At 37.2% G+C, this 12,895-nt stretch overlaps 1 protein-coding gene across 1 annotated transcript; it reads left to right on the forward strand.

Moving 5' to 3' along the window:
- The first annotated feature begins 1,212 nt into the window (after positions 1-1,212).
- On the forward strand, positions 1,213-4,504 carry LOC128639570 (tigger transposable element-derived protein 1-like). Its single transcript, XM_053691705.1, has 3 exons — positions 1,213-1,532; positions 1,970-2,053; positions 2,534-4,504. Exon 3 carries the CDS (start codon positions 2,594-2,596, stop codon positions 3,428-3,430), a length of 837 nt encoding a protein of 278 aa, XP_053547680.1. The 5' UTR covers positions 1,213-1,532; positions 1,970-2,053; positions 2,534-2,593; the 3' UTR covers positions 3,431-4,504.
- The last annotated feature ends 8,391 nt before the right edge of the window (positions 4,505-12,895 follow it).

Raw genomic sequence — 12,895 nt, forward strand, 5'->3', positions numbered from 1 at the left:
TAAACAAAAAAGTGTGTAGAGTTGCACACAACCGGGCGCTATATAAATAACTATAGAGTGACAGAATAAAATACACGTTCTTATATGTCAGTTATCCTATATCTTATATCTCATATATTGTTACCCATCTCTCTGACCCTTCGATTATATACCTAGTAACTTTACAGCTCACCTCATGTTCATACCATATGGTTAATGTACTGGATAGTGGCCATTGGTCTCTGCTACCCTGTTACTAATATATTACTATGCTTTCCACAACTACCGGATGTGACCCTTCTTTAGAACCCGGGTGAAATTTATTCTGACATATCTTATATACCGTAGTATGGGGAACAGCTACCCCTTACTTCCAGAAACTACCATTCCTGTAGTCCAATTATGTCTATCTCCACTCTCTCTGCACGTATCTCTATGATCTTATACTAAAACACTCCGCCCCCCCCCTTCCCTTTTTCCCCATATATATCGAGCGGCTCTTGCCCGCTGCATCCCCTCCCCCTTTACTTATTTGGGCCCGAGAGTGGCCAGATCATATACCAACTCCCCAAACCTACTCATCATAAGATTTAAAAGTATACCTTCATTCCTAGGTGGGGAACATTATCTATAATTATATGATTTAAAATGAGGTCCCATTCTACTTAGTCCAATCTCTTCTTCTCTACCATATCAAGGCATCATCTTTTACCTTCCCCTTCACTTGTTTAACGCAAATTATAGTCTCTTTTACCCTAATATTCGTAATGGACACAGGAGATATAATTTAATTCCCTAATTCTTTGGCTCTTATCTCCTTATCAGCTATCCAACCTTTGATGCTATATATACCTACTCTTAGTTAAGAGAATAGAAATGGTTTCTATATTCTTGGGGGTTTTTTAGTAGTAGGGAAGGTTCTCAATACATTTGTTTATATTATTTTTGATGCCCTACTGTAATTTTTATGTATGGATGAAAATTACATGTTTTCATTGTCTCTTTTGCCTATAACCTCAATAAAAAAAATATTTAATAAAAAAAAAAAAAATACACGTTCTATGTTAAAAATATGCGGTCAAAACAAATTCACATGTGACATGAATGACCTAAAACCACTGAATAATGTCCATATATGAGCATATGATAAAATCCAATAAGAAAAGATAGTACAGGTGGCCCTCGGTTTACGACGGTTCAATTTGCGCCGTTTCAGAATAACGCCCTTTTTTTTCTGTCACGTGACTGCTACTGGAGAAGCTCATCTGACTGCTGCTGAGAAGCAGTGCATTAGTTAAAAAGATCAGGCCAGTAGGAGGAGACTTCAACTTGTGTCGCAGCAAAGGAAAGACACGCTCTAGCAGGCTGAAAATATGCAGAACAAACAGACCGGAGCTTTCAAAGTAACAGGATCGAGCTGACTGACTTCGAAATATTAGCCTTGACAAAGGAAAACTTCCCTTTCATCTTCCTGCTTGAAGACTAGGAGGTCACAGGGTGCCCATAAATCTCCAATGCATAACGGAGCTGCAAACTCCATATCACGTAACAGAGTGAGTGCCATTTTTTTATTTTAAGAATTTACCTACTGCTGTGCTGTGCAGAGAGCTGGAATATTGTGAGATTAACTCATCTGCTCTAGAAGAAAACATTTGTGGCTGTAGCCTGTCATTACATGTCCTGTGAGCTGAGGAGGTGTGACAGGGGCAATGAATGTTATTTGTGAGGGGTTTCTAATGTGACAGTGTTGTGTCCAGATTTGACAGTGTTCCTGCTCCTACAGCAGCAGCTCCTAAGCACACCACAGCTGTGTCCCCCGTGTGTCAGTGGCACTTCCACAAGTGTGTCATTATCCCTGTGTTTTGTATGTAAGCTATGTTCCCAGTCTGTGTCACATTACTGTGCAGTACACATTTGTACAGTAGATTTTACTGCCTGAATATAATTTTTATGCATGACTACTAAATAAAACATTATCTTAAATCCTTAGAGCTAATTCCCTATGGACATCATCATGTCAACTATGTCAAGTCCTCCAGTGTAGTGAAAAAACACCCAACAACCATTGATACAGGTACAGAATTAATGCTTTTTTTTCATTATTATTGTTAGGTTAAAAATATCCTGATTGAGAAACTGAAGGGGACAGAGTTATGGGCACACATCTGCAGAGAAAACACACCCACCCACACACACACCCATACACCCACCCATAAACACACACACACACCCATACACACATACACACCCATACACACACACACACCCATACACACACACACCCATACACCCACCCATAAACACACACACACCCATACACACCTACACCCACACACACACCCATACACACACACACACCCATACACACACACACACCCACCCACACATAAACACACATACCCACCCATAAACACACCCCCATAAAAACACACACAAACCCATAGGGTTTTATTTGTGTCCATATTTTAATTAAAAATATAATTTTGCCGCAATTTAAAAAAAAACAACTTTTTTTTACAGTGGTTTTATTTTTTTCTATTTAAATGTATTTCAGGGCACTTTCTGATCCACCACAAACATCCTATCCAGTGTACAATACACAGAAGAAGCTGCCATGCCTCAAAATAAAACCACTTTGAGTGAAAATGTCCCTAAAAAGAAGCGCAGATCTATCACATTGGAGAAGAAAATGGAGGTCATTCGCAGAATGGAAGATGGGGAAACACATGCTAATGTATGTAGAGATCTGAAACTACCTCCATCAACTGTGACTACCATAATAAAAAATGCAAATAGAATAAAAGAGTCAATACAACATGCTACGCCAGTAAGCGTAGCACATGTAAGATACTCCAGAAGTAAGCTTTTAGAAAAAATGGAGCAGTTATTGTCACTGTGGGTTGATGACTTAAATAAAAAAAACATTCCAATGTCTCAAGCTGTTATTACTGACAAGGCAAAGTCAATCTTTGAAGATCTTAAGAAAAAAGAAGGTGGTGATGATGATACATTTTTAGGTAGTAAGGGATGGTTCATGAGATTTAAAAGTCGAAGCAAGTGCCGCAGCATGAAACTAACTGGGGAGGCAACAAGTGCAGATGTTGAGGCTGCTGCATTATTTCCTGCAGAGTTTCAAGCCATTGTACAGGAAGGTAATTATCCTCCTGATCTAATTTTTAATGTTGACGAAACAGGGCTTTATTGGAAGAAATTGCCATCAAGAACCTTCATTGCCCATGATGAGCAGTCTGCACCAGGTTTCAAGTCAGCAAAAGATAGGCTAACACTTCTACTAGGAGCAAATGTCTCTTGCACATTAAAATTAAAACCAATGTTGGTGTACCATTCCCAGACACCCCGTGCTCTCAAGGGCCTAAACAAAGAAATGTTGCCAGTCTACTGGAAGTGGAACAAGAAGGCTTGGGTTACACAAGAAGTCTTTTTGGATTAGTACTCCAATTATTTTTGCCCCACTGTGCTTAATTTTTGTCAAAAAAATAAGTTACCAGCCAAAGCTATTCTTCTCCTAGATAATGCCCCTGGCCATCCTGGAAACTTTGATGCAGTTAGAACACCTCTGAATGTCCATGTTGTTTACATGCCACCAAACACCACATCAGTTTTGCAACATTCAAAACTTATTACCTCCGCCAAACCTTCACAGAAATGGTGAAAGTTTTGGATAGATCCAATACAACTATCAAAGATAACTGGCGTTCATTCAACATTTTGAAGGGCATTAATAACATTAATGCAGCTTGGGAGGAAGTCACAGTCAACTGTTTAAATGGAGTGTGGTGCAAACTTTTACCAGAATTTATGCACAACTTAACAAGAGAAGAGCCATTGGAAAACATTGTTGAAGATGTAAGTAGGCTGGCACAAGAAGCTGGGTTGAGTGAGGTTACAACTAATGATGTAACAGAGCTATTGGATAGCCATAACCAGCAGCTTTCCAATGAAGACTTGGTAGAATTGGCTGAAGAACTAAGCAAGCAGAATGAGGAGGAAAAAGATGAAGTGGAAGCAGTTCCTCTAAAATGTATGAAAACAAATGATCTTCACCGTATCCTTTCAGCCATGGAAACCCTCACTGATGAGCTCTGTGAAATTGACCATGACTGGCAGCGAAGTGCTACAATGAAAAGGGGCATAATGTCAACCCTTGGCCCTTACTCTGAGATTCTCCAAGAAAGAAAAAGGCAATCTAAACAATCAACACTGCATTCTTTCTTTAAAACAAGGGAATCTCCTCAATCAGAAGAGTAGTAAATCTTTGCATTATCCCACTGTTCTCTTAGTTTGTGCTTTAACATCTCAATTTTTTCTAAAAAAATTCTTACATTCTTGTACAGTACAGGTACTGTACATTAAACATAGTTAATATTACTGTTGTCAATGCAGAGGCCTTACAACCTTGTTCCCTTTTTGTACACTAAACAGTTTATTGTACTGTTGTCAATGCAGAGACCTTACTGCTTTGTTTGCAGAAAAATGTAAGTAAAAAATGTTTTTGTTCATTAAACTGTGTTGTGTGATTATTTTATACTGTTTATAATGCTGTTTAGCATTTATAGTTGCCATTTCAAAGCTTTAAATATAATGTATCAGGTTACTTATGCCAATTTTGAGAGGGGCCTGGAACCTAACTCCCTCACTTCCCATTGACTTACATTATAAACTGGGTTTCAATTTACAACGGTTTCGATTTACAACCATTCCTTCCGGAACCTAACCCCGGCGTAAATTCAGGGCTACCTGTACTTACAAAATAAAAAGTCTGTATATATATAGGTATACAGAATTAATAATGAACAAGTCCAGCTGCTCCTCCAAATAAAGGGTGTACTCCAGGGTTCCCAACGATATATACTACAAAAAACAAAAGTGAGAGAAGCGCGGACTCAAGTGTAGCATATACTATTTATTGGTTAAAACACACACAGAAGGTAACTAACTTACAAGATGCTCATCGCATACATGCCCATAAAAAGCCGTCTGCTTATACGTATCACACTCCTTCAAGCTTGAAATTCCCCCCGGTCTGTGTTAAATAATAAGGCCGTATTACACTTTTTCCTTATTCAGAGGGATCTCCTTGCGACAATACCAAACCAGCCCGCTCTGCAGACGCGGGGCGGTGACGTCTATGGTACACTAGGTAATAGATGCGTCTGTAGAAAGTAAGGCAAATTACGGATCCTCCAGGGGACCAAAAAATGAGCTGCAATGTTCAACACGTTTCGTCCAGTTCGACGGGACTTTGTCAAGAATATTGAAACAGCTCCTAAAGAACCCTTATATACCGGAGTATTGTAATAGCACTCCCATTTCGTACAACACTTAATTAAAGGTATATAGCGGGCTCAGATAATGGTAAAATAGGTACTCATAACACATTAGAATAATAGGAACTAACCATTAAAAATTGATTAAGATTATAAATATGGCATAAATCATAATAACATGTTATCTGGCGACATATACGTAAAAAATAATGTATGAAATGTTTAAAAAAAACACATTAATATACATTTAAAAGAAACATGAAATACAATACATTTGCTGTTAAAATACATACTATCTAATAAATAATTTAAAGAAGTATAAACTGAAAATCTATTTCAATGTTAAAGCCATTAGTTCTGCTTAAACATCCTAATTCCTGCATAATTGATACCCCAATGTAAAATATATTGTGAAGACGATAAATGCCCAAATTGATGATACATTTAAAATATTACATGATTATACATTAAGGAACAGATACAAAACCCTAATACATGTAATTTAATAATCAATATTATAAAATAGTAGTTAAGTTATTTTATAAAAAGGCCTGAATATCTAATTCTATGTTTAACCCTTTTGGCTCTAGACAATCCAAAGTTTTGATCCAAAAGGTTTCTCTTTGTCTCAGCTTTAACAACCTGTTGGTATCCCATCTATCTTGTGCTACCCATTCTATTATTTTTATACTGAGGTCCTTAGGATTTTGATTGTGGCAAATTTTAAAGTGGTAGGAAACGCTGTGGTTATCAAAACCAGCTTCTATATTATTTATGTGTTCTCTCAGCCTACACTTGATTTTTCTTTTAGTCCTACCAACATATATTTTGCCACATTTACAGCTAAGTTGATACACTACATAATTGGTGTGGCAAGTGCACCTATATTTGCACTTATATGAACGACTACCATCAAAATTAGAGAAGATAGTGTGATTGGTACCTATTAGTGGACACATTACACAATCAGAAACTTTACATGGGTATAAGCCTACGTGTCCCCCACACCAATTAGTTAAGGTACCATTATTTGTCCTTAGTTTAAGTTTTGTAGGTGCTATATAATTTTTAAGATCTTTATTTTTCTTAAAAATAACTTCAGGTTTATCCCCTAGTACACTGCCCAACACAGGATCTAGTTTTAATACTTTCCAATGTTTATTGAGGATATTTTTAATCTGGTGGTGCTGACTATTGTACCTAGTAATAAATTTGACATTCCCTTGGTCAGAATTCATATTATTGTTTTTATTTTTGTTCTCTTGTTGCTTACCAATAAGCTGTGATCTATCCATTTTCAGCACCTTTGTCCTAGCATTATCTAATAGTTTAATATAATATCCTTTCTCAGTGAACTTTTTAGTTAGATGATCAGCTTCCCTATTGAAATTTTCTTTGTGTGTGCAATTACGTCGAATTCTCTGATACTGTCCTAAAGGAACATTATTTATCCATTGTTTGAGATAGCCGCTCTTGGCATTCAATAAGCCATTTCTAGCTGTAGGTTTGAGAACATTTTTTTTACACATACCTTGTTTGTATCATTGTCCCTAAATAAAACCAGGTATAAAAATGAAATACAATCTTGAGAACTTTCATATGTAAATTTTAAATTAAAATTGTTACAATTAATATAAGATATAAAATCTTCAATTCAATCTTTGGGACCTTGCCAAACGATTAAAATATCATCTATAAATCTAAAATATTTTATAATGTTCTTTAAAAAGGGGTTATTATTCCAAATAAAATTATTTTCAAATGAGGACATATATAAATTTGCGTACGATGGGGCAAATGTAGTGCCCATCGCAGTACCTTGTACTTGGTGGTAAAAAAATTCCCTCAAATAAAAAATAATTATGAGTAAGAACAAATAATATTGCATCTTCAATAAATTTTCTCTGGAGTTCAGGTATATGTACATTCTTTAAAGATTCCCCCACAGCTGCTATGCCTTTAGAATGGGGAATGCAGGTATATAAAGCAGCTGCGTCGCAAGTTATCCAAAAAATAATCTTTATTCCAATCTGTACCCTCCATTTTGTTTATAATGTCAATTGTGTCTCTGAGATAGACTCTAGTAGATACCACAATGGGTTGTAGAAAAGAATCTACATATTTGGACAAATTATCACATAAAGAGCCTATCCCAGAGACAATTGGTCTTCCAGGAGGATTTGAGGGGTCCTTATGAACTTTGGGTAAATGATAAAAACATGCAATCTTAGAAAGAACACATAAATAATATAGAAGCTTGTTTTGATAACCACAGCGTTTCCTACCACTTTAAAATTTGCCACAATCAAAATCCTAAGGACCTCAGTATAAAAATCATAGAATGGGTAGCACAAGATAGATGGGATACCAACAGGTTGTTAAAGCTGAGACAAAGAGAAACCTTTTGGATCAAAACTTTGGATTGTCTAGAGCCAAAAGGGTTAAACATAGAATTAGATATTCAGGCAACTACTATTTTATAATATTGATTTTTAAATTACATGTATTAGGGTTTTGTATCTGTTCCTAAATGTATAATCATGTAATATTTTAAATGTATCATCAATTTGGGCATTTATCGTCTTCACAATATATTTTACATTGGGGTATCAATTATGCAGGAATTAGGATGTTTAAGCAGAACTAATTGCTTTAACATTGAAATAGATTTTCAGTTTATACTTCTTCTTTAAATTATTTATTAGATAGTATGTATTTTAACAGCAAATGTATTGTATTTCATGTTTCTTTTAAATGTATATTAATGTGTTTTTTTTAAACATTTCATGCATTATTTTTTATGTATATGTCGCCAGATAACATGTTATTATGATTTATGCCATATTTATAATCTTAATCAATTTTTAATGGTTAGTTCCTATTATGCGAATGTGTTATGAGTACCTATTTTACCATTATCTGAGCCCGCTATATACCTTTAATTAAGTGTTGTACGAAATGGGAGTGCTATTACAATACTCCGGTATATAAGGGTTCTTTAGGAGCTGTTTCAATATTCTTGACAAAGTCTCGTTGAACGGGACGAAACGCGTTGAACATTGCAGCTCATTTTTTGGTTCCCTGGAGGATCCGTAATTTGCCTTACTTTCTACGGACGCATCTATTACCTAGCGTACCATAGACATCACCGCCCCGCGTCTGCAGAGCGGGCTGGTTTGGTATTGTCGCAAGGAGATCCCTCTGAATAAGGAAAAAGTGTAATACGGCCTTATTATTTAACACAGACCGGGGGGAATTTCAAGCTTGAAGGAGTGTGATACGTATAAGCAGACGGCTTTTTATGGGCATGTATGCGATGAGCATCTTGTAAGTTCGTTACCTTCTGTGTGTGTTTTAACCAATAAATAGTATATGCTACACTTGAGTCCGAGCTTCTCTCGCTTTTGTTTTTTGTAGTATATATTGTTGGGAACCCTGGAGTACACCCTTTATTTGGAGGAGCAGCTGGACTTGTTCATTATTAATTCTGTATACCTATATATATATACGGACTTTTTATTTTGTAAGTACTATCTTTTCTTATTGGACTTTATCATATGCTCATATATGGATATTATTCAGTGGTTTTAGGTCATTCAGGTCATTTTTATTGTTTTATTTATGTCACATGTGAATTTGTTTTGACCGCATATTTTTAACATAGAACGTGTATTTTATTCTGTCACTCAATAGTTATTTATATAGCGCCCGGTTGTGTGTAACTCTACACACTTCTTTGTTTATAACCATGTACAGTTCTAACATCATGTTTAACAAGCATAGTACCAATACTCTTGCCCCATTTATATACCATCAGTGGGGGGCTGTAATTCTTAAAACATAAGGCGGGATCCCCCGCTATTAATGGCCAATGCTTTGCTAGAACCTTCTTGACAGTGGTACTTTGAGGAGTGTATGTGGTAATGTAGTTAAGGGCTATCTCCTTGTTAGTAGGTTTTTCACATCTTTTGATCAACTGTTTGTGGTCTAGATTCTTAATCTCTGACAAAATTTTGTCAATTTCTTTTGCCCCATAGCCTCTAGCTAAAAATTTGTTCCTCATAACTTGGAATTGAGAAATCTTATCACTCTCATCAGAGTTGTTACATACAACCCTTAACAATTGGGATTTAACAATACCTAGCTTGAGTTGAGGTGGATGATAACTCTGCGAGAAGGGTATTCCTATCAGTTAGTTTAGAAAAGAGCCTAGTGTTTAGTTTCCAGGTAGAATAAACTGCAGTCTTATAGATACAAAAATACAAAAAATTTATACTTGTATTGTTGTATTCCAATTTAAATTTCACGTTTGGTTCCCTACTATTGAGGTGCTTATATCATTCAACAGCTCAGGCCTCTATTTATGAAAGGTCTTGCGGACCTGATCAGGTCCGCAAGACCTCGCTGAATGTGGAGAGCAATACGCTCAACGCCGCCCCCTGCTGACTAGCGGCCAATCGGCCGCCAGCAGGGAGGTGTCAATCAACCCGATCGTAGATTACCCGATTGCGGAGATTCCTGTCCGCCTGCTCTGAGCAGGCGGACAGGGTTATGGAGCAGCGGTCTTTAGACCGCTGCTTCATAACTGCTGTTTCTGGCGAGTCTGAAGACTCGCCAGAAACACGGGCCATCAAGCTCCATTTGGAGCTTGATAGATAGGCCCCTCAAACTCACTACCTGACCACACAAGAAACAGATCATCTATATATCTGCAATATAGAAGGATGTTAGGGTTCATATTATCAAAAACATAAAGATCTTCGTACCAGGCCATAAATAAATTTGCATAAGCAGGGGCCATAGGGGACCCCATGGCCATCCCTACCAACTATAGGTAATAGGTATCTTCGAACCTAAAATAATTGTGGGTTAGAAATATGCAATAACTCCAAAATAAACTCAATAGGGGGACCTGTATAGTCTGTGTCAAATGCCAAGTTGTAACAGACAGCTTTTATGCCTAAATCGTGTGGAATAATGGTGTACAAACTGGCCACATCTAATGTGACCAGCAACACTTGTTCAGGAAACGTTCAATTAGTTCAATAGAATCAAGTAAGAAAACTTTAGTTTTCTTCACAGTGTCTTGTAGATAAAAATATACATACTGTGCAATACTCTGATACATTGACCCAATGGCTGAAACGATAGGTTGGCCTGGGGGCTTCTGTAAGTCCTTATGTATCTTTGGTATCGTGTAGATAAAGGGGTATCTAGGATGGTGATTTACTAAAAACCTGTGTATGGTCTCATCTATATATCCTGATGATAATGCCATAAGTAGAAACTGATCCAATGCTAGTTTGTATGCATGGGTAGGATTATTGGTTAAAATAGCATAAGTGGTACGAACATTCAATTATGTTAGCAATTCTTCCCTATAATAGGTCCTATCTGGGACAACAATCGCCCCACCTTTATCGGCTGAGCGAATAACAATAGAATCATCATTGCGAAGGGTATGAAGGGCTTGCCATTCAGAGGCACTCATGTTATTATGATAGGGTTATTATGATGATTAGGGTAAAATTGGTCACTAGTGCTTGGAATTACCTCATAATTTAGAATTTTAGTTATATAAAAAAAATCGGCACTCCCTATGTTTTCAAAGCTTTTACCCATTTCAATCTTTCTAGTATAAATATCCCTCTCAAGTTTCTTCTTTTTTTATAGTTTCCTAGTTCTCATTTATTTTTCCTGTTTTCTTTATCTTTATCAAGTTGTTGGTAATATACATCATCGCAGGTTTGAGTTTGTTTGACTTCTTTACCTATTTTCTAATTGTTTTAAGCATTCTTCCATAGCACCTTCACATTCTGTAAGTGGTTCTGTGTCTGGGTAGTTAAATATTGGGATTTTAGAGAGTTTAATTTTCTAAACAGCACTTTCTACAGAACAAGGAGCTGACTCCTTTTGATTTTTACCCCAGACCAAGATTTCATTGTCATTTTTATTTCAAAATAATTAACAAATGAATAATTTTCCATCTTCAGTCAGTAAAATAAAGGTATATGCTGATTCAAAAGTGTATATATATATAATCCAAACAAAGTGCACTCCCGAAATACAAATGTTAACCCCCTGGGTGCTGCTCATAAATTCAAATATCGCCAGACAGAAGAGCACTCCAAAGGACTTAGTAAAAATAGTCACTTTTTAATGTGAACGTTTTCGGATCGATGCGACCTGTCCTCAGACGTACAAAGAACCATGTTACTTACCCACCACCAGTGATTATAACCATAACACAACGTCACATTCTCCTCAGTAGACCCGCCCCAACACGGGGAAAATCGTCCGAGGCAGCATGCGTCAAGAAAACAGAAACGTCTAAAGCAAACATAAATGAATCTTAAACAGCATGACAATATAGAATGGGATATAACAAAAGCACAATACATATGGTATGTTTGTTAGCAAGAGTCCAATAGGCCCCATAACTCCAATATCCAAAAATGGAAACTGCGTGGTATCCATGGTTAGCAAAGTATAATGATCCGCTGCCGAAACCGGAAGTATCGGGTCTAGAGGGGTTGCCGGGTCATGGGCTGTTGCTACATGACAAAACACATAATACATAAAATTCTAGCCTAGGATACAAAAAATTGCAAAAGGTTACACAAGGTTATTGACAATAGAAAACCGGGGACTGAAGGTGGAACCCTGCGCTATATACTTCCTCTGAGTGAGCGCATAGTCGTTGTCATAGCAACGATCAAAGCGATCAAACACAATATATGGTTAAAAAGCTGAAGGAGTCAACACGCAGAGTCCCAGCTTCAAACACAAACCACATAACCAAAAGAGCAATATGACAGAAATATATAGTGTGTCTAAGTACTATGCATAGCTGTCAACGCAGTTTGTAACAGTTAGAAACAGTGTGATAATTTTATATTTATATTAATATTAAGTTGTAAATAAGCCTAAGCAATGTGCTAATAATCTTAATAATCTTGGCAGTAGGATCATGGACCTCAATAAATTAATAGGATTATGGACCTCAGGAAAATTAGTAACATTTAGCAAGTAATCCTATAGAAAGACCTGCCAGTCCAGGTGGGTATTAAGTCCCTTGGGAGCAATAGTGTCCAGATGAAATGTCCACTTTGCCACTCTTTGCAGAAGGGCTTTTACGATCTCCCCCCCCCTATTCATGGGGGATATATGGTCGATGATGGTATATCTCAGGTCAGTGACCCTGTGCTGCTGCTCTTGAAAATGCCTGGCCACTGGCTGTTCGGAGGTGCCCCTCTTGAGGGCAGTGCGGATGGCGGACCGATGGTTCACCATCCGTGTCCGTAGGTCATCTGAGGTCTTACCCACGTAATATAGACCACAGGTACAGTGCAAGAGATACACAATATGCGTTGTTGTGCATGTAAAATGGAATTTATGTTTATATATTTTACGTCTGTGGGGGTGAGTGAAGCTTGATCCAGTAATTAAATTCCCACATGTGATACAGCCCAAACAACGAAAGACGCCCGGTTTTTTCATGTTCAGCCATGTGGACTGCTTGTAACACTGTATAGGGTCGGTTTTTATTAGGATATCTCGAAGCGATCTTGCCCTCTTGTATCTTATCCGAGGGGGTGCCGCCTGTAACAAAGGAAGAGCTTCATCAG

The sequence above is a fragment of the Bombina bombina genome, chromosome 9 (assembly GCF_027579735.1).
Source record: "Bombina bombina isolate aBomBom1 chromosome 9, aBomBom1.pri, whole genome shotgun sequence".
NCBI lineage: Eukaryota > Metazoa > Chordata > Amphibia > Anura > Bombinatoridae > Bombina > Bombina bombina.

Excerpts from the sequence above, each read along its gene's own strand:
- LOC128639570 (XM_053691705.1), top strand. The coding sequence starts at position 2,594 with ATGCCTCAAAATAAAACCACTTTGAGTGAAAATGTCCCTAAAAAGAAG.